Source organism: Delphinapterus leucas, chromosome 12, assembly GCF_059928025.1.
Source record: "Delphinapterus leucas isolate spDelLeu-1000000601 "Yukka" chromosome 12, BTC_Dleu_Yukka2, whole genome shotgun sequence".
Lineage (NCBI taxonomy): Eukaryota > Metazoa > Chordata > Mammalia > Artiodactyla > Monodontidae > Delphinapterus > Delphinapterus leucas.
The window spans coordinates 84,707,994-84,726,762 of NC_143140.1; the positions used below are offsets into that span (position 1 = coordinate 84,707,994).

General features: G+C 42.8%; 1 protein-coding gene across 3 annotated transcripts in view; it reads left to right on the plus strand.

The window, feature by feature from the left end:
* Window positions 1–18,769, plus strand: part of TIAM2 (TIAM Rac1 associated GEF 2) — a 235,250-nt gene that overhangs the window by 148,932 nt on the left and 67,549 nt on the right. The window contains exons 8-13 of one of the 3 annotated variants that reach the window (XM_022559909.2): window positions 3,110–3,295; window positions 4,009–4,155; window positions 7,076–7,147; window positions 14,474–14,635; window positions 16,018–16,122; window positions 16,304–16,382. In XM_022559909.2, the coding sequence (XP_022415617.2) occupies window positions 3,110–3,295; window positions 4,009–4,155; window positions 7,076–7,147; window positions 14,474–14,635; window positions 16,018–16,122; window positions 16,304–16,382 (751 nt within the window). Of the gene's footprint in view, window positions 1–3,109; window positions 3,296–4,008; window positions 4,156–7,075; window positions 7,148–14,473; window positions 14,636–16,017; window positions 16,123–16,303; window positions 16,383–18,220; window positions 18,353–18,769 lie in introns of those variants that run through there. The other 2 variants (XM_022559929.3, XM_022559920.3) reach the window with 2 other exon arrangements.

Consider the following 18,769-nt stretch of genomic DNA (forward strand, 5'->3'; position numbering starts at 1 on the left):
CCCACATCCTTCTCTACAACTTTGGTGAGTCCGTGGATAGAAAAATCAAATATTTCATTGTTTCTTATCCAACCACAGATCCTCATTTGAACACGCTCTCCGATTCTCTCCGTAAAGGACCATGACCTTAAAAGTAAGATAAATATTGTCTTTAAATATGGACTAGCTGTGTGACTAATGATGGCTTACTCTGCCACAGAGCTCTGTGGGATGAAGGATGTATTAGTCAGGGTTCTCCAGAGAAACAGAACCAACAGGACCTGTGAAAAATATATTTGTAAAGAGATTTATTATAAGGAGTTGGCTCATGTGATTACAGAGATGGGCAGGCCCCAAGATCTGCAGTGAGTCGGCCAGCTACAGACCCAGGACAGCGGATGGTGTGGTTTGCACCTGAAGACTGGCAGGCTGGAGACCCAGGATGGGCCAGTATTTCAGTTCCAGTCAAAAGGCAGGAAAAAGGCCGATATCCCAGTTTGAAGGACCATCGGGCAAAAGGAATTCTTCCTTGCTTGGGGAGGGTCAGACTTTTTGTTCTAGCCAGGCCTTCAACTTACTGGATGAGGCCCACCCACATGAGGGACAGCAGTCTGCTTTCTTCTGTCTACGCATTTAAATGTTAATCCCATCCCAAACACTCATAGAAACAGCCGGATTAGTATTGGACCACACATCTGGGCACCCTGTGGCTCAGTCAAGATAAGGACAGGACGCATCATTGAAATGGAGAAGTCATAAAGTCCATTCTCATTTGCATTTTCTACTAAATCCAGATTTAAAAATTCCTCTACAGTGTGCAGTACTGATTGAGATACCAGTTCTCTTGAAACATAATCGCATATGTTAACAAACTTCTTGATCTTTGTAAGGTCTGCAAGGTCTTTTGGGGTCTCCCGGCCCCTTCCTTCTACCAGCAAACCTAAGCACCTGACTTCATTTTCTTCCTATGAACTTACCTGCATTTTGTCCCAGGTTTTGGGTAGAGAGGTCTAGGTGTGCTGAAGACTATAAAGTGTTTCTGGCAAAATTTGAAGATTCCCTGTGTATCGTTTAGGATGGAACTGTCTTTTCCTTCCAGTGGTGCTTTGATGTGTAGTCATTTAAATACATTCAATGATGCCTTTAAAAATCTTTGTAAACCGCAGAAGTCAGTGAAAATATGAGAGATTGTCATCTTCCCTGATCTGTAGTGATTGGCATGGACCTGGGTTTTATTTTATTTGGTATTTTGTCTTTTTATTCCTCTGTGGATGGCATGGGCTCCTTTATTGTCTGGTATCCAATGACTCACTGTTTTTCTTGCCTTTCGTATCCCACCTACCCCTCCCCAGAACCCCTAGAAAGCGTCTCATAAGCTGTTTCACGTGGAGTTACAGATGAGGGATAAGCTTTAATACACTACCCAACCTAGAAATACCTGCATATTATTAGAAGACAAAAGAATGCGTCTAAGTTGTGGATGTTCAGGTGTCAGCTACCGAAGGTATTTGTGAGACAGAACTGGGAGTATAGTGTTGCTGGGACTTAGCGCTCCTGGTATGTGTAGTTTATGGTTACAGAATACCCATCCATTACTTCTGGAATCTAGAACACTGTAGATTTCAACATGGCAAGACCACGAAGAGATTTGCAGTTCAATTTGAACTGCCGTGTTAGTCTAGAACAGTCATCCTCTCTCAGACTGGTACCAGAGTTGTTGGAGGTGCTTTTGAAGTGTCAGCTTTTCTGGGCCTCATGCCTAATGAGTGGGCTTCTCAGGCAGTGGAGCTGGGCATTTTTCACTTGTAAAAGCCAACGGGTCATTCTGGTATTGATTCAAGGCTGACGTGAGGGGGCTGTTACATCACTAGCAAGGTCATACGGCGTCTTAAATGAAGTTAAACTGGAGATTGAGATTTTTCAGTGCACTCTGGGACTTTTGTTGTTTAGCAGACAAACTATGACGGATCAACAAATTATTTGTTTAGACCTTGTAGCCATCATATTTCTTTTATGTGGAAAAGTTGTGCAGTGACCTTCCTAAGAAACGGATACGGAGAACTTGGAGGGGGTCTGGGGAGCACCCAGAATTTGTCCTGCTTTTCCCTGGGCAGAGACTGAGGGGACCATAGTGTTAAATGACAGAGCGCCTTCAAAATATCATGTATCCAGGATCACGGGTTGACCTGGAAAGTGTACTGTGAAAGTTTAGGATCTGTTTGGGTGCTAAACTTGGCAAAGCTAGAGATGCAGTTGTTGCAAATGAAATGACACAGTTCTTGTACCGAATCGTTGTAAGCCTTCACTACAGACCTTCTCTTGAATTTCGAGATTGCTCTGAATACCATTTGAAGCCCTGCTCTCTGTTCTGTTCTGAATCCCTACGTTGGCAACTTACTAGAGCCTTTCTTCACCTATTCGTTTATGTTTAAGTGAAGGTAATACTTAACACAGAACATACTTTGACATTCTTGGAAGAAGGGAGAGTGGCCCCTAGAGTTGGTACTTCTTTACCAACTCATGACTTAAGTTTTGAAGAATACGTAGAAATTTCTGTTGTGTAAATAATTTTATGTGTCTTAATAAAGATGTGTAGGTGGTGATTCTTCTCTAATATACTTAAAATAGGAGTAAAAGCTCTGTTCGTCCTCACGCCTGAAGTTCATCTGCTTGTTACTTTAAGTGACTCTCAGAATGTACAGAAACGTGCAGCCACGTGTCTCCATTCAGCCAGCATCTGTCTGTGTGCAGACGGGTTAATCTGATTAAGATCAGAGGCTGTGAGTGTAAACGACACAGAGTGAAATAACTGATGTTCAGTTGTGCATCCTGCCCTACGTCAGCCTGGTTTTCAGCGCTAGAGTTCTCCAGAGGTCATGGCATGGCACCGTATTGGGACCGCCGGCTTTGTTTTTGTCTTTGGCCATCCTGATGAAGTACAGTGCGGTCCGACCCCGTGTGTTTGGGCAGGAGGGCTTGAGATGGGGTGAGCAGGGAAGGCTCATTTCAACCATGCAGCACCAGCTGAAATGACTTTTTCCTTTAAGTTTGCGAAAGGGGTCACGTTTTCAATTTGACCCACGAGCACTTCTCATTTTTATTTAAATTAGTCCTATTCTTGCTTAAACAGATCCAGCAGTGGGAGCAGAACCTGGAGAAATTTCACATGGATCTGTTCAGGATGCGCTGCTATCTGGCCAGCCTGCAAGGCGGGGAGTTGCCGAACCCCAAGAGCCTCCTTGCTGCTGCCAGCCGCCCCTCCAAGCTGGCCCTGGGCCGGTTGGGCGTCTTGTCAGTTTCCTCTTTCCACGCTCTGGTAAGTTTCCAGGAAGGCTGTTCAGCGGCGTGAAGGGGGAGCGCTGCGGATGCTCACCTTTCTCCAGCTTGTTGACATTCAGCACTGCTGTGACTTAAGCCAATAACTGACCAGGGCCACCCAGGGGCCAGGCGCCGGGGGAGGGATGATTGGCGTCCTGCTACAAAGTCCCAGCATCCCAGCTTCTTTGCTGCCCATTCTCGGAATCCAGCTCCTAATACACAGTTATTAAATATTCACATCTGTGTCTGCCCTTCTGTCTGTTCCACCTCGTACAGTCAGGAAGGTGGAATTCCCGAGGAGTAGCAGCAATGATGTGAAGATTTAAAGGGCTGACGGAAGGTTGTTAGATCTGTTCTCCCGAGAGCCCCACTGGGTTTTCTGAAATCGCTCCTGTGCAGGTGGCTTCTGTGGATAGTACTAGCTCAGCGGGGGTGGGGTGGGGGGTGTGGCAGGTGGTCCGAGGGCTGTTGTGCTGACCCTGCTGTCCACCCCGAAGAGATGTGGATGTTGTAACTAGGCGTGTTTATCCAGATAAGGGACATCTCTCTGGTGGATGCGGTCCTGGTATGTCAGACCTGCAGCAGTTTTGGGGGCTGCTCAGAACACATTTATAGCAGGCAGGGCTTTACTCCTGTTCTAGGGCAATGGTTAATTCTCTCTGTCATCTAAATAATGGCGTCTTAAGATTTTTCTAAATTGTTTTGAATTAGGTATGTTCTAGAGATGACTCTGCTCTCCGGAAAAGAACACTGTCACTGACCCAGCGAGGAAGACACAAGAAGGGCTTATTTTCTTCATTAAAAGGGCTGGACACGCTCGCAAGAAAAGGAAAGGAGAAAAGACCGTCTATAACTCAGGTGAGTTTGCCAGCATGGGAGGGACAGCAGACCTAGTGGGAAATCCTTGATACGCCATAAATCATAAATGTTCATCCCCCTTCAGAATGAGATAAAAGTTCCTTCAAAGGGATGCAGTCTTAGCATGGATTTTTTCCTCAAATGGAAACACACAAGTTGCTCAGTCTCTTTTTGGCACTCCCAAAGAGGTATTCACACCTTGCTCACATCTGCAGCGCATGGTAACCCAAAACTAAGAGTCATCAGAAAAGAAGCCTTTAGAAGTAATTGTCATAGATTTTATATTAAAGAAAAAAAAAGGAAGAAAGTGCTGATACATGCTCCCACGTGGATGAACCTTGAAAACATGATGCTAAGTGAAAGAAGCTAAACACAAAAGGCCACAGGTTTTATAACTCCATTTACATTAAAAGTCCAGGATAGGCACATCCATAGAGACAGAAAGTAACTAGTGGTTGCCAAGGGCTGGGGGGAGGGGCGCATAGGGAATGACTGCCAATGGATATGGAGTTTCTTTGGGGAGTGATAAAAAATATTCTGGAATTAGACGGTGGTGATGATTGTACAACTTTGTAAATATACTAAAAAAAAAAAAAAACCCGCAAAAACCAACATGTAAAATTAATAATAGAGTAGCAGCAACTAAATTCTATGGATGGTGTCAGACGCTTTGCTGACTTCATCTTTATGACACAAAGTAGGCGTTTTGTCATCACATTTTACATATGAGGAGCCTGAGACCCGGAGAGGTTGAGTTACTTCCTTTCCCCAGATGTTCACGCAGCAGCCGAGAGGCAGGGCTGGGACCTGGTCTACCTGGATGCTGCAACACTGAGCCATTGCTGCTGCTTAGTTTTCTGGAGGAAAGGCGGCTCTTTCAACATTTTGTCAAGTTAAAAATAGCCCGAGTGGGCTTCCCTGGTGGCGCGGTGGTTGAGAGTCCGCCTGCCGATGCAGGGGACACGGGTTCGTGCCCCGGTCCGGGAAGATCCCACATGCCGCGGAGCGACTGGGCCCGTGAGCCATGGCCTCTGAGCCTGCGCGTCCGGAGCCTGTGCTCCGCAACGAGAGAGGCCACAACGGTGAGAGGCCTGCGTACAGCAAAAAAAAAAAAAAAAAAATAGCCTGAGTGCTTATTGTTGAAATGTGGCCCAAGGGCAGTGAATTGTTTTCAGAACATTTTGAACACTCATATCTGAAGTATTTCCTAATGCTGTTAATACAGTATACGATAATGATTTTTATGTTGCTGAGCGATATGTTTTAGGATTATTATTTTTTGAAAGACTGTTGAAAAGATGAGCTATCACAAAATGATCTGATCGTTTAAGTGAGTTGGGAAGTGAGTTGTGATGAAGTTCAAGGAAGTTCTTGTTTTTACTTCTGACGAGTTGCTGTTATTCTGAATATGCTGGCAGAGAGGGTCACATTTTATGACTTTATTTTCTAATTTTATATGGATATACACATTTGATTGTGCATAACAGTTTTGTGAAATAGGTGAGTAACAGGGATAGAATCAACTTCTTTGACCCGTCTGTAATCCTAAAACAATAAAGCTGGAGGTGGTGAGACATGGGTTGATTGATTGAAAGAGGGCAAACTCACATGGAATCCCTTTTACTTGGCCACTGTTTTTGTATACTCACAATTGGAAAGCATATCACGGTTAAAAATTGTGGTTCTGGACTTCCCTGGTGGCGCAGTGGTTAGGAATCTGCCTGCCAATTCAGAGGACGTGGGTTCGAGCCCTGGTCCAGGAAGATTCCACATGCCGTGGAGCAACTAAGCCCACGAGCCACGACTGCTGAGCCCATGTGCCACAACTACTGAAGCCCACGTGCCTAGAGCCCGTGCTCCGCAACAAGAGAAACCGCCGCAATGAGAAGCCCGCGCACCACAACAAAGAGTAGCCCCCACTCGCCGCAACTAGAGAAAGCCCGTACACAGCAACAAAGACCCAGCGCAGCCAAAAAAATAAATACAATAAATACATTTATTAAAAAAAAAAATTATGGTTCTATTTGTACTTTAGTTGTGAAAGTAATCATTTGTTGGTTATAAATGGAAATGTATTTCCTCGTTATAGACTATAGTTAACTATAAACCATTGGCTAATGCTGGGCTTATGTTTTTGAATTCAACTTCTATGAAGTTTAAATAATGCCTTTGAGGCAAATTCTGATTTTAATCAAGGTAGCCAATTCTGTATAATTAAATGACAAGGATAAATACCTTGATAATTTGCTTATTAAATGTTGACATTTAGCAATTAGATATGACCCTAATATGGTCTTTACCCCATCATATGTAGTAAATGCCCTTAATGTAAGATTTCTTGAGAAACAAAAGCATTTGGTTGAACATTTTTGTTTTAAAAAGATATGACACTGGTATTTATTATAACTGAATGCAGTTGAGGTAGTAGGTATCCGTAAATGTGTAAATGGCCTGTTTGTTAATGTTTAGTATTCGACTACAAAATCTAGAAGATAAAAATTGGAAAAAGTAAAGGAAATTTTTCTTAGTCCCTCTACCCAAACACAGCCACTTTTAATATTTAGCTTTATTTCTTCCCAATATTTCTTCTATGCACATTTACAAAAGTTATAAGCTTGATTTTGGTGGCTTTGCCAACTTTGATTTCTACATCTTCAGAAACGTGTACTTCTTGGTAAAAGCAGCATCAAGAATATCCAGGGCGACTTGAATAATATGTATCATAGAAAAGTAAAATATGTAACCATATGGGAAGAAGAAAAAGCAACTTTAAAGTTAAAACTTTACATGTAGTAGAGTAGTAAATAGTACACATTGCAATATGAAGATCTTATCAAATGTCATAGATTGAGAAAGGGTAGCTGCCAAACGAATCTTGTAGAGCCATCTCATTAGTCTTTTTTTCCCTCCTGCCTATCAGATATTTGATTCAAGTGGCAGCCATGGATTTTCTGGAACTCAGCTACCTCAAAGCTCCAATAACTCCAGTGAGGTAAACGTTGCCATAGATGGTAGCCATCTTATTTTTACTTGGATGACACAAATGCTAAGTTAATGAGGGAATGCTAGTTCTGAATCTTTACCTGAATCTGTTGAAAATACTGTAAAGTTAGAACTCACATGGTCCCGAGTAGGTAAAAGATGTTTGCAGAATGCCAAGTATTTTTGAAGGTATCTAAACTCATGATAACTCCGTCTTCACAGTGGTATAGCTAGACTAAAGCAACTTTAGTTCAAAATAGCAACTTTCATTTATTCGTCCCTATTCCTCAGCAGTTCTTACCGTCATTTGAGAGTTTGGTGAATCCAGACTTGCACTTTCCTCTCAGGCTGTCAGGGGGCTTCACACACATATTACATCATGCTGCGAATCAGTAGCCTTTGGTGCCCTCAGTGGAGCTGAATACAGGGGCCCCATCTAGTCCCCAGGACAGCTTCTGACCGAGTAAATCCTCAGAACCATTTCTGAATGGAATTCTGGAGTAGGGTGAAAGTGGTCTGGGTGAGCTCATGCCTCTTCTTTGTGTCTTTTTCAAAGACACAAAGCTGTGTCTCCCCTTAAAGCTGTGTTTCATGTTACGATCTATTTCTCTTACCATCTGCTTCACCAAATTATTTTCTCTTAGGTTTTATGTCCAATAAACCTCTGAACTCTTTGTTGAGGTTGAAACATGATTTTAACGGCTTGGACAAACTTAATGTGCTGTTGCAGGAGCAGGCAGTATTACTTAACAAATTAATTGGGATAATTCAGTGACTTGGCCGTAGTTTGAAAAATCTGAGGAATGGTGGAGTGTTAGACCCAGTGATGGGCCTGGGGGGAGGTGAGTGATGAACTTTCTGGTGATCCTAAAATATACACCATAGACAACTACCTATTCTGCCTCCATGGGAGGTTGGCCCAACCGTGGGTGCTGAGCATGGGCTCAGTTCCATGGTTATTATAGAGACCACTCCGGGGGGCAACTCTGCCCGAGGTGTCCTGAAATGGGGTAGAGAACCTCTGCTCAGAACCCTACCCTGACCTCCCACTCACAGAGGTCAGGGGCTGCCAGAGGGCAGGTCATGAGATGGGGTGCCTGTGCCCGGAGGCTGTGTCATGGGCACTGCTTCTGGCTGGTCTCTGTGCCCTCCTTTGACCAGCTTTGACCAAACGGGGCCCTGAGGAAGGCAGACCCATACCTTCCTTTTTTATAAAACACACCGTCAAAATGGTGGACTTTTCATAATGAATAATTTCCATTCCCTGCCCCTTTATTTCTGTATACATGCAGAGCTTATTTCAAAATCAGGTCAAAATACACTGTCCACCAGGGATTTTACTTGATTAAAAAAAATTATTTCACTATTATTTACTTGGTTCTTACAATCTTTTATGGTTAGTCATCCCACCGAGTGTATATGTCATGTCTCCCAAGCAAACTTGTAACTAGGACCCTTGATTGTGTGTGTGTTCTCAATCCATGGCTCACTGCTAAGGACATAATATTGCTTAATAAGTTTGCCTCTTAATTGTCTATATTAGATGTAGCCCTTTAATGGTTGAGAAGAGCTGTTTGATCTGTAATGAAAACCCATAATTTTCGCATGTCTTCCAGCATTAAATAACAATTTAAAATTCCTACTTTGAGAGTTTAGAAATTGTATCATCAAAGCACTTTCTATTAACAGAACTTATGTTGGACTTTGAAAATAAATTTTTGCTAAAATAGCCATTAATGGTCAGAATTAAGCTTAGTGTTTATTTAAATTGGGCTTTAATTAACAAATGATCTTCTTGTGATTTAATTGACAAGTCCCACTGGCGCTGGAACGAGTGAGAGGAGAAAATTATTGCATCCTTTTTTTTAGGCATATGTATTTAAACATTTATCCCTATTTGTTTTAACTAAACATTGCTTCTGCTGTAGCAACAGTGAAGAAATTCCTTTGACATATAGGGCTATTTTAATGGTGTGTTTATCATTTCTGTACTGTAGTACGCAGATAACTACGTTTAAGTGAGTTGCAGCTGGAATGAAGGGTATTTGGTTTTTTATGTCTCTGGGACTTAAAATTCTGCCTGTAGCTGGTTGAATAATTAATATTTCATTCCACTAGTTTTCCTTTGCTAATCGTTCTTGGAGAATATTTATAACTTGCACAAAACGTCTGTTTGTAAACAGTGTATTGTGTCCATTAGCGTCACACAGAAAGGCAGTCGTTCCTGAGTGTGGGGAGGGAGGAGGTCACGGGTATTTAAAAATATTCTATTCTAATCGGTGCGTCATATAACCGTCCAACAGTGAGTCACCCTAGTTTGAAATCTGTTAAGGTTGGAATAAGGCCAGTCTTATTTGAGCATTTTTTTTTTGGCGGTACGTGGGCCTGTCACTGTTGTGGCCTCTCCCGTTGCGGAGCACAGGCTCCGGATGCGCAGACCCAGCAGTCACAGCTCATGGGCCCAGCTGCTCCGCGGCATGTGGGATCTTCCTGGACCGGGGCACGAGCCCGCGTCCCCTGCATCGGCAGGTGGACTCTCAACCACTGCGCCACCAGGGAAGCCCTTATTTGAGCATTTTTTAAAGGACACTTTGGCCAGCCAAAAAATGAAAGCTTTTCCTAGGGTACTTCTTGGTGAGTAATAATGAGTCTCAATCAACGTGTGAAGGGAGATGTTTGTTATGGAGATTGTGACAACAAATCCCTGAGGAGGCTCTGGATGGCAGCTACCCCAGAAGTTTCACTGCAGTTGCTGTGGAGCCCTGGGCCTTGGCTCTCTCTCCTGGAAAATTGGCTTGGGGTGTCCCAACTTTCTGCGGCAGGCAGTGAATGAAGTATTGTCACATCAGTCGTTAGCTCCAAACTGGAAAAAACCCCGCTAATGTTTTTTTTTTAAAATGGAAGCTATGAATGAAACCGCTTACTCTTGACCATAACTCGGGTCTGTTTAAATAGAACATTTAGTCTGGAACCGTACATAGCATCCATACGTGCACAGATGGATAGTACATAGATGGGTCTTTGTTTCCCTTTCATATCAACTGATGTTTGGGCCTCGGCCCAAGAAGGAAATAAACACCACCTCCTCTGTGACATTTTGCTGTTGTTAAGACAGCCAAGAGCGCGTAACTCCTTTCGTGTTCTCTTCTCATCTCACTTGCTAACAGGCCTCCCTTTTATCAGCGACTGCGGTGGGGGCCCCTTGGCCACAGCCAGGTTGTGGTTTTGCTGCCCACTCCCCTTCACTGATCCCGGCAGTAATTATGAGCCATTTGATCCAAATGCATCTGCTGTGAGAACCCGCGGAGTTTCAGTGTTCTCTCCTTGAGGCACACGGGGCAGAAGTAATTTGACATGTGCTTTCAGGACCATTAATATGATAGTAATAAATGCTTCTGTGGAAGTTGCCCTACCCTGAGGGCGGAAGTGATTTGCAAACCTTAACTGTAGTGGCCGCAGTGGCCTCGGCTGCAGTTCAGTGATGTTGCATTTTGTGCGTGGCCGCTCAGCGCCGGACCACGCGGTGGTCTGGGCACCCGTAGTCACCATGATTCCCCAGGGTTTTGAAACAAGGGGTGATTCTCATGCGGTTCTTTATAGTGGCCATTGTTGAATTACGGTGGTCAAGCCTACTATAGTGTAATTCCACAGTCCACACTGAACTTCAAAAAAGATCTTTTACATTGTTTATGGCTCTTTACAGTTTATGTAGTACCTTCCAGTGCCGTTCCTCACACCAACCTCCTGATTCCTCCATGAGGCTGGCGTGCTTTAGCCCCTTGTAAAGGTGAAGAAATAGAAGCCCAGAGACGTGAGATAACCAGCCCTGACAAGGCTGGGATTTGACCCACATTGTCTGTTTATTATATTTTTGCTGTTTCATTTGTCTTCTCCGGGAACTGGAAACCTTGAACAGGCTGATGGGAAACTAATTCTGTGGGGAGGGGGGATGGAGTGGGTGGGAGGAGTATAGAGGGGTCTCAACAGAGGTGGCCAACCGGGGACTTCTGGGTGGGTGGTTAGAAGATTAATGTAGCACCTTTAAGGCTAAGCAGAGAAAGGAGTTTTCCAGATACCTCAGCTTGCTGGGCTTATTTTCACGATTCCCTGTTCCTTTTATGAAAAACAATGTAGGAGAATATCTTATCTGGCTTATTGAAAATAAAGCATGTGATTTCAGCATGGATAACATTGACCCTTGAGGGAATCAGTCCAGTTGTTTTCTCCAAGTGGGTACATCTTCCAACAGCCTAGGAGATCTGTAAGCACCAAGTAGCCTTTTCTTTTTCTAGTTCTAATTGACAGATCAATTCTACATCCTCATTGCTTCCTTTGAATGGCCAGATTTTACCTTTCTTTAATTGCATACATTTCTAGGGGGTGTGTGTTGTGAGAGTGTGTGAGATGCACAGGAAAAAATTACACATAAATGTTCACTGTAGGATCTCTTGAGAGGATCTGAACCTTCCATGGCCTTGGCTTTGATAGGCATTGTCTCATTTGTCATTCAGTTGATCTTAGGTCAACAGTGTAGACTCAAAATGATTCCTCAGAGCACTTGTAGGCACAAAACCTTGTTTCATCGAATAGAATGTGAACATCTCTTTTGTCCTTTGCATCTCTTAGTTGGCCTGCACGCTTTTCCCTAGCCTAGAACTTCTTCCCCTTCAGTAATCCGCTCTTAGTTCTTTTTCTTGAAACTTTAGGGAGGATTAAGAACTTGACACTGTGTAAATAGATTCGAATAGGATACTGAAAATGGACAGCCTTTACTTTCCAAGCCTCTGTGTGACTGTGAATTTCTCGTTGCATCCAATTCAACATCCATGGCTTGGGTGTGTTCTGGGCGGGACACACTGTGTGGAGGGCTGAAAGAGACTGAGAATGAGCAAGACGGAGGAGCCTCTGTTGTCATTCATCTCAGCACCTGGGGGCGTGGGAACAGCCTAGAAATGACTGTCAAGTGGGCTGGGCTTCGCTAAGTGCTGTACCGGGACATTGGGGTGTAGATGCGTCTGAGTGGAATTGGGGTTAGGGGGCGAAGAGAGCAGGAGACACTTCACAAGAGGGGGGGGCAGTGTTTGAAATAAGGTTGAAAGGTATATGTAGTTTCAGCACAGAAGCTGTGAGGAGGGTAAAGCAGGTGAAGGAGGTGGAGGTGACCAGGGGTCTGGAGGCAGGAAAGCGCTGCTGCTTTGTGGAGGTGTCAGGGGAGCCAGAACATGCCGTGCGTCCAGAAAAACGCCAGAGAGTCCAGCAAGTTGGCTTGTGTCCATTTTGCGAGAGGTAACTGACTGCCGGGCTGGTATTTCTGTAGTGCAGGGGCAGGGAGTAGAGGCCCAAGCCCGGCTTCCAGGGTTCAGATCCCCACAGTACGACAGTCACAGCTTCCTGTGGGAGCGTGGGCAAGTTTCTAGAATTTTCCGAGCCTCATGATTCTCACTTGTTGGATGGAGGGTCGGGACAGTGCCGACCGCAGAGGGTTGCGAATGGTGAGTGAACGGGCAGTGTGTAGTATGGTCTCTCTGGGGTGGACAGGAGGGCAGGGGAGGGTAGTTGTGAATTTGTATTTCCCCGTCCCTCCCCCAGCGGGCCATCCTAGATCACGCCTTTCCCGTTCTGCTCTGAAAGTGCAGACCTGAATTGCTTTGCAGTGGCAGTCAGGGCGGTTTGACTTCCTCTTGGACGGGCTCTTTGTGGTTTCTTACTCCACAGTGACCTCTGCTGGGGTTTTCGTTTGATTCTGAGCAAGCGTAGTTTGAGAGGCGGGTTCTGCGCCTTTAAGGCAGTGCCGATGCACGTGGTTGAAGTCCCTGCTCAAATGAGCAGAAGTGCCTGGAGGTTTATTTAACCAGAGAAGAAAATGTGACCCATGTGAGATGGGACCCTACAGGGGAAACTGGTGTCCGTGCTGGTTCCCTGCGTCCTCCGGGTATCTGGTTCTCTGTCTCTCTGTCTGTCTCTCTGTCTCTCTGTCTCTCTGTCTCTCTCTCTCTCTCTCTCTCTCTCTCTTCCTTTTGCTTTGGCACGTGAGGTTCATTTTCATTCTAGGCTGTGATCATCTTTCCAGGAAAATATACAGAAAGTGACAGATCCAGAAATGCCACTTTAAAGATGAGCGAGCACCACATTTAAAAAGACAACACAGGAAGATTGATTCTTCCCTTTCTTTGCCTAAACCTGTTTTTTTTTCTTTTTTAAATTTCTTTACTGTATGTATTCTAGTATTTTGATCCTATACAGGAGGATCTTTTGCTTTGTGGTTTTTAAAAAATGCATAGAATTCAAAGTAAAATCAGGCATCAATGACAACTTTAGTGTATGATACGTGGGATATAATAATGTGATAGTGTTGGATCTGAATGTAACGTTTTCTGGTGTGTAAGGTGTTTTGGCTTCTGTGATCTCCTTTGCTCACAAAATTTGTATTATTAATTAGTCAACTTAAGCAATTGTATTATATTAACAGTATCCCCTCTTACAAAATAGAAGTCAAGGCTCAGCAAGGGAAATGTCCTGTTGCTGCTGGGGAAGTGGTAGAGTTTGTGACTTGAACATCAGTCTTTTGATTTAAATCCCCAAGTCTTGTCTTTACCATCAGACTAATGTGAGAACCTAAGCAGAGGGAAACATTTCTGAGTTGCTTAATGAATGTTATTTATTTTTGTTTATAAATGATAGAAGTACATATTAGCATGAGGTCATGGAGTTACTGTGATGGTGACGTTTAGGAAACAAAACTTCCCTGGGAAAAGTTTGTGAAAGGTGGTATGTTTGAGGATGATTTCTAAAAGTGTGTCTAGATGTGAAATAGCTGAAGGATGGAAAACCATTTAGCCCAGGATTAGGGGTTAATTTTAAAAAACCAGTAGAAATAAGAGAGAAGAGAAACGTGCTTGGATTAAGTTAAACACAGCTCATGGTTAGAATGCAGGCGGGTGTCAGAGGCCATGGATGAGGGCGTATCTGAAATTCACTGGGATCATGGCTTAGATGCAGATTTCACTGTGCCCCAGTCAGCCGGCAATTTCTAGAGCAGTAAGAGGAGATACTAAGCAGCCCGTTAGTGACTGCAGTGTTCTAACTTGGGCTAAGGCGTAGTGGCTAGAACTCGGGAGGAGGAGTTGATTGACTTTGCTCAGCCTCCCAGGGCTTCAGTTGCACGTGGGTTAAACAAATGAGGAAAGCCCAGGCTTGTCTGCCCCAGAGGGTCATGAGAAGCCAGGATGCGAGGAGTGTGAAATGGCTAACTATAAATTAAGGGGGCATTTTCCCAATAGTTTCCATCATTTGCTTATCAAGTCTGTCCACCTTTTCCTTTGGGATCTAAAAACAGGTGGATGACCTGCTGCACATATACGGGTCAGCAGTAGATCGTGTTCCCCGAGACGGCTCATGGGAGAGCCAGACTGACGTTCAGTTTCAGGACCATCAAGCTGTGACCGTGATGATCAAGCCGGAACACAGAGTAGAAGATATTCTGACTTTGGCGTGCAAGGTAGTGGATTTTGCGGTAGAAATATACTTCTGAATGGAAATAATCGTTCACATCGCCCTCCCGTGCCTTCTAAGTTTGAGCGGTGTTTAAGACCTCACTTTCTACACGAAGGAACCAATGAACGTATTTGTTAATTAACACATTAATTATTAGCATTCTCTTCCTTCATGTCTTAGAAGGATAAGTCATGACCCCTTGCCTTCATGAAGAGCCTGAGCTATCTTACTGGAATTCTATATGTACCTCTATATCTGGGATAATTATGAAGGCTGTTGTTATTTAGGGTACTTAGAGATGGTGCTCTATGAGAAAGTGGTGTAAACTTTGAATTATTTTGATTTGATCCTAAGTAGTTTTATCAAGTTTCTACAGATTAAATGAGTTACTTGGTACCATCCACAGTTGCTTCATGGAGATTGTTATGAGATGGTGTTTTATTCATTATTCAAACTGGGTTTTATTTTGAAAAGGAAGTTTATGATACATTTTCAAGAGAGCCCTCTGAGATCCATGAAGCCGACACAGCAGCATCAGATCAGATGCTTTCAGACCACCAGATGGCGCAGTAGAGCTGAAATATTTTTAACTTTGCAGAGAAAATGCAAATACATGAAATGGTAAAAAAGTCATGTAGAGTTTGGTAACTCTTTACCACGAACACTGACTTACTAGATCATCGTTCATTTCAGGCCTCCTTTGTCACTGACTTACGCCTTAGGATTCCAGACATTTATACACACAGGTTATAATCATGAATTTAATTTCCTTTCACTCCATTATGTCAGGTGTTTATTCAGACAGCAAACAGTATTGTTCGATAGCAATGATATTACTTATTAAGTTGGTAAGCATTCTGATAGAGGAGGTCAGAAGTAGTGGGTGAATTAGACCCAATTAGAACAGAGGCCTGAGCTAATTTGTCATTGTTGAAAATGTGTCTGAGAGAGAATGTGTGCGTGTATACACCTTTCCTTGTCAAAAGTGGTTGGAATAGGAAATTCCTAATTCTGAAGTCTGTAGAATATGCGATGGTTGACATTTCACAGATTTCCCTACTTCAGTAACAGGAAACAACTTAAAGTTAGGTACAGTCAATCTATAAGAAGATGATGAGATATATTCTACTCTCAGATGTCTATGACCATACTTCTTCAAATCACCTCTCTTGCTTTTAGTGATAAGCGGTATCCTTTAGAGAAAACCTTAAAAATAATTATTTGTCCCTTTTTTCCTTTTTTGCATACTTAAATTTGAGCTCTTATGTAGATTTAAACTCAGCAAATTATATATTACTTTGAGAAATTTTCACTTTGATTTTTAATGAACAGTGATGCATTTAGAAAGAACGTTCAACAGCTGAATAATTGTCTTTTTCTTTGTAGATGAGGCAGTTGGAACCCAGCCACTATGGCCTACAACTTCGAAAATTAGTGCATGAGAACGTTCAGTACAGTGTTCCTGCGCCGTATGAATACATGCAAGAGCAGGTGAGTGGGCTTTGGCTTCAGAAAGGGACATCTGAACCCCACCTGTGGCCCCTTAATTTTAAAAATATGTAATCTGGGGGGAAAGTTCTGTTTAAATTGGCATCTGGTTTGGAAACAATCAAAATAAATGTCCAGATATTATGACATCAAATCCTCTGATTTTGGTTTTTACCTTTTGTAGGTTTATGATGAAATAGAAGTCTTTCCACTAAATGTTTATGACGTGCAGCTCACAAAGACCGGGGCTGTGTCTGACTTCGGTAAGGTTAAGGAACACCCTCATCAGAGAACTGTCTGGTCCATCCTTGCCTAGCTTGCCCCAGTATCTTTGGACCTAATATTTTTTCTTTACATTTTCAGAAACTATGACAATAGTTTCTGAGCTTCCTTTCTCTTTCTTCATTTCTATTTGTTTATATTAGTAGGCTAAAAGGTATGTATTACTATTAGTTAAAAATGCCAAAGTAATTAAAAGGGATGAATGTAAAAATTGAAGAGAAATTTGAAATGATGGTGATAATAACAAGACAATGGATTTATAATGTGCTGGGGGCGGTTCTAAGCTGATTAACTTCTGATTCATGTAACAGTTCTTTTTGTCTCAGTGTCTTTGCTCTTAGCTTTTCACTCACCTGGACGGCTCCCCTCATTTCTCCCTCCCCCAATCCCTCCTCTCTGAGTATGTAAATCTGACCTGTCCTTCAAGAACTAACTGAAAGTCTGACTTTCTTGAAGAAGGCTTATCTGATTGCTTTGCCTTCAGTTTAACAATTAAGGGTCAGTGTTACCCAGATCACTTCATAGCATTTATTTATTTAACTTACATAATGGGTTTATATTTAATATAGTACTTCTCACCATGGAGATGTTACTCAGTTAATATAAAGATTGTTTTTGTTAAACATTAAATCTCTTCTCCATTTCAATTTTTTTTTTTTAAAATAACTTTATTTATTTATTTATTTTTGGCTGCGTTAGGTCTTTGTTGCTGCACCCGGGCTTTCTCTAGTTGCAGTGAGGGGGGGCTGCTCTGCATTGTGGTGTGCGGGGGCTTCTCATCGCAGTGGCTTCTCTTGTTGTGGAGCATGGGCTCTAGGTGTACGGGCTTCAGTAGTTCTGGCTCGTGGGCTCCAGAGCGCAAGCTCAGTAGTTGTGGCACACAGGCTTCAGTAGTTGTGGCACGTGGGCTCAGTAGTTGTGGCTCGCAGGCTGTAGAGCACAGGCTCAGCAGTTGTGGTGCACGGGCTTAGTTGTTCCATGGCATGTGGGATCTTCCCGGACCAGGGCTCGAACCCGTGTCCCCTGCATTGGCAGGTGGATTCTTAACCACTGCGCCACCAGGGAAGCCCCTCTTCTCCATTTCAATGTCAATATAAAGTATTTTTTTTACATTAAACCTTTTCTCCATTTCAACGTTAGATACATCGAATACGTTTTTCTAAACATTTTCCCCCACAAAGAGATAAGTTTTATTTTTTGACCAACTGTATTTAATATCTAGGTGCAGTATTAACTTGGGAGATAACAAAACAAAAATCCATTAAAAATATGGAGAAAAGACGACTCAGTGATGCAGGAGGCTGTGATTATAACTGAACAGTGGCAGTTTCCTAGGATGCTGGGCAAGAGTTTTCTTCTTCCTATTGAGAATTCTGAAACTATGAAATATTACTTATGCAAAGTTCAGCCATCTCACTTCTTTGACCTTCTTTCTAACTAGCAAATGCAAATTACAGACGGCATTTTTCAGTGCATTATTTGTTGTGAAGAAAACGTTTTGTTTTCCATTTAACATAGTATATCAATTTGTTCCTATTTATAGGGAAATAACCAAGACCATGAAACTACCCTATTTACTGTTTCTTGGGAACTTTCAGACACCAAAGCTCAGTTCTGAACCTCAATAGCACAAACGTTTTCAGGGCAAGGTTTGATTCAGGAGGCCCTTCAGAGTCACATCTGTCCATTTCTCTTTCGTGCATATACCCCCGAACAAGCACAAATTCCGGTAATGCTGAGAACCACACCTAACAAGAGAGCGATTGCATCACAGCCTTCTACTTTTGGTGCTGCAGCAGGCAGAGATCATGATATTGAGATCTTGAGGTGACTGGTTCTTGAAGGCTGAAGATTTCAAAGAAAGTGCTATTTGTTTAACTCTATCAGTTCAGGATGCTGAGGCTAAGAGGTTCCACGTGACAGCGCCTTCAAGGAAGCAGCCATTCACTTGGTAGCATTTAATTCTTGCATTTCTGTCTGTCTGTGTTTAAACTTGGCTTTGAGCTCTTTATAGACTGTGTTCGTGTCTTAAAGTTCCTTCCTATCTTTTGCCTTTTACCATAGGAACCTGATAATTATATAATGGTCAGTAAATATCTCCGTAGAAAGATTATTTCGTGTTAGATATATTGACATAATTATTTTGCTTAAAATGACTCAAGCTGATTAAATCCTAGTCATTGTAATATGTTAAGATTTCCGTTTTATGATTTGTTTTTTTTGTACTTGATAAAATTGACATGTTCTTTGTTTCTTAATTTTACGTCATCTGTTTGGCCTCAAGTGTTATGTTGGTTTTTCCTCTGAAGCCCACTGAGCATGTTGTCTATGTTTCTATTGGCCTTTACTCTACTCTCCACAGTCCCCA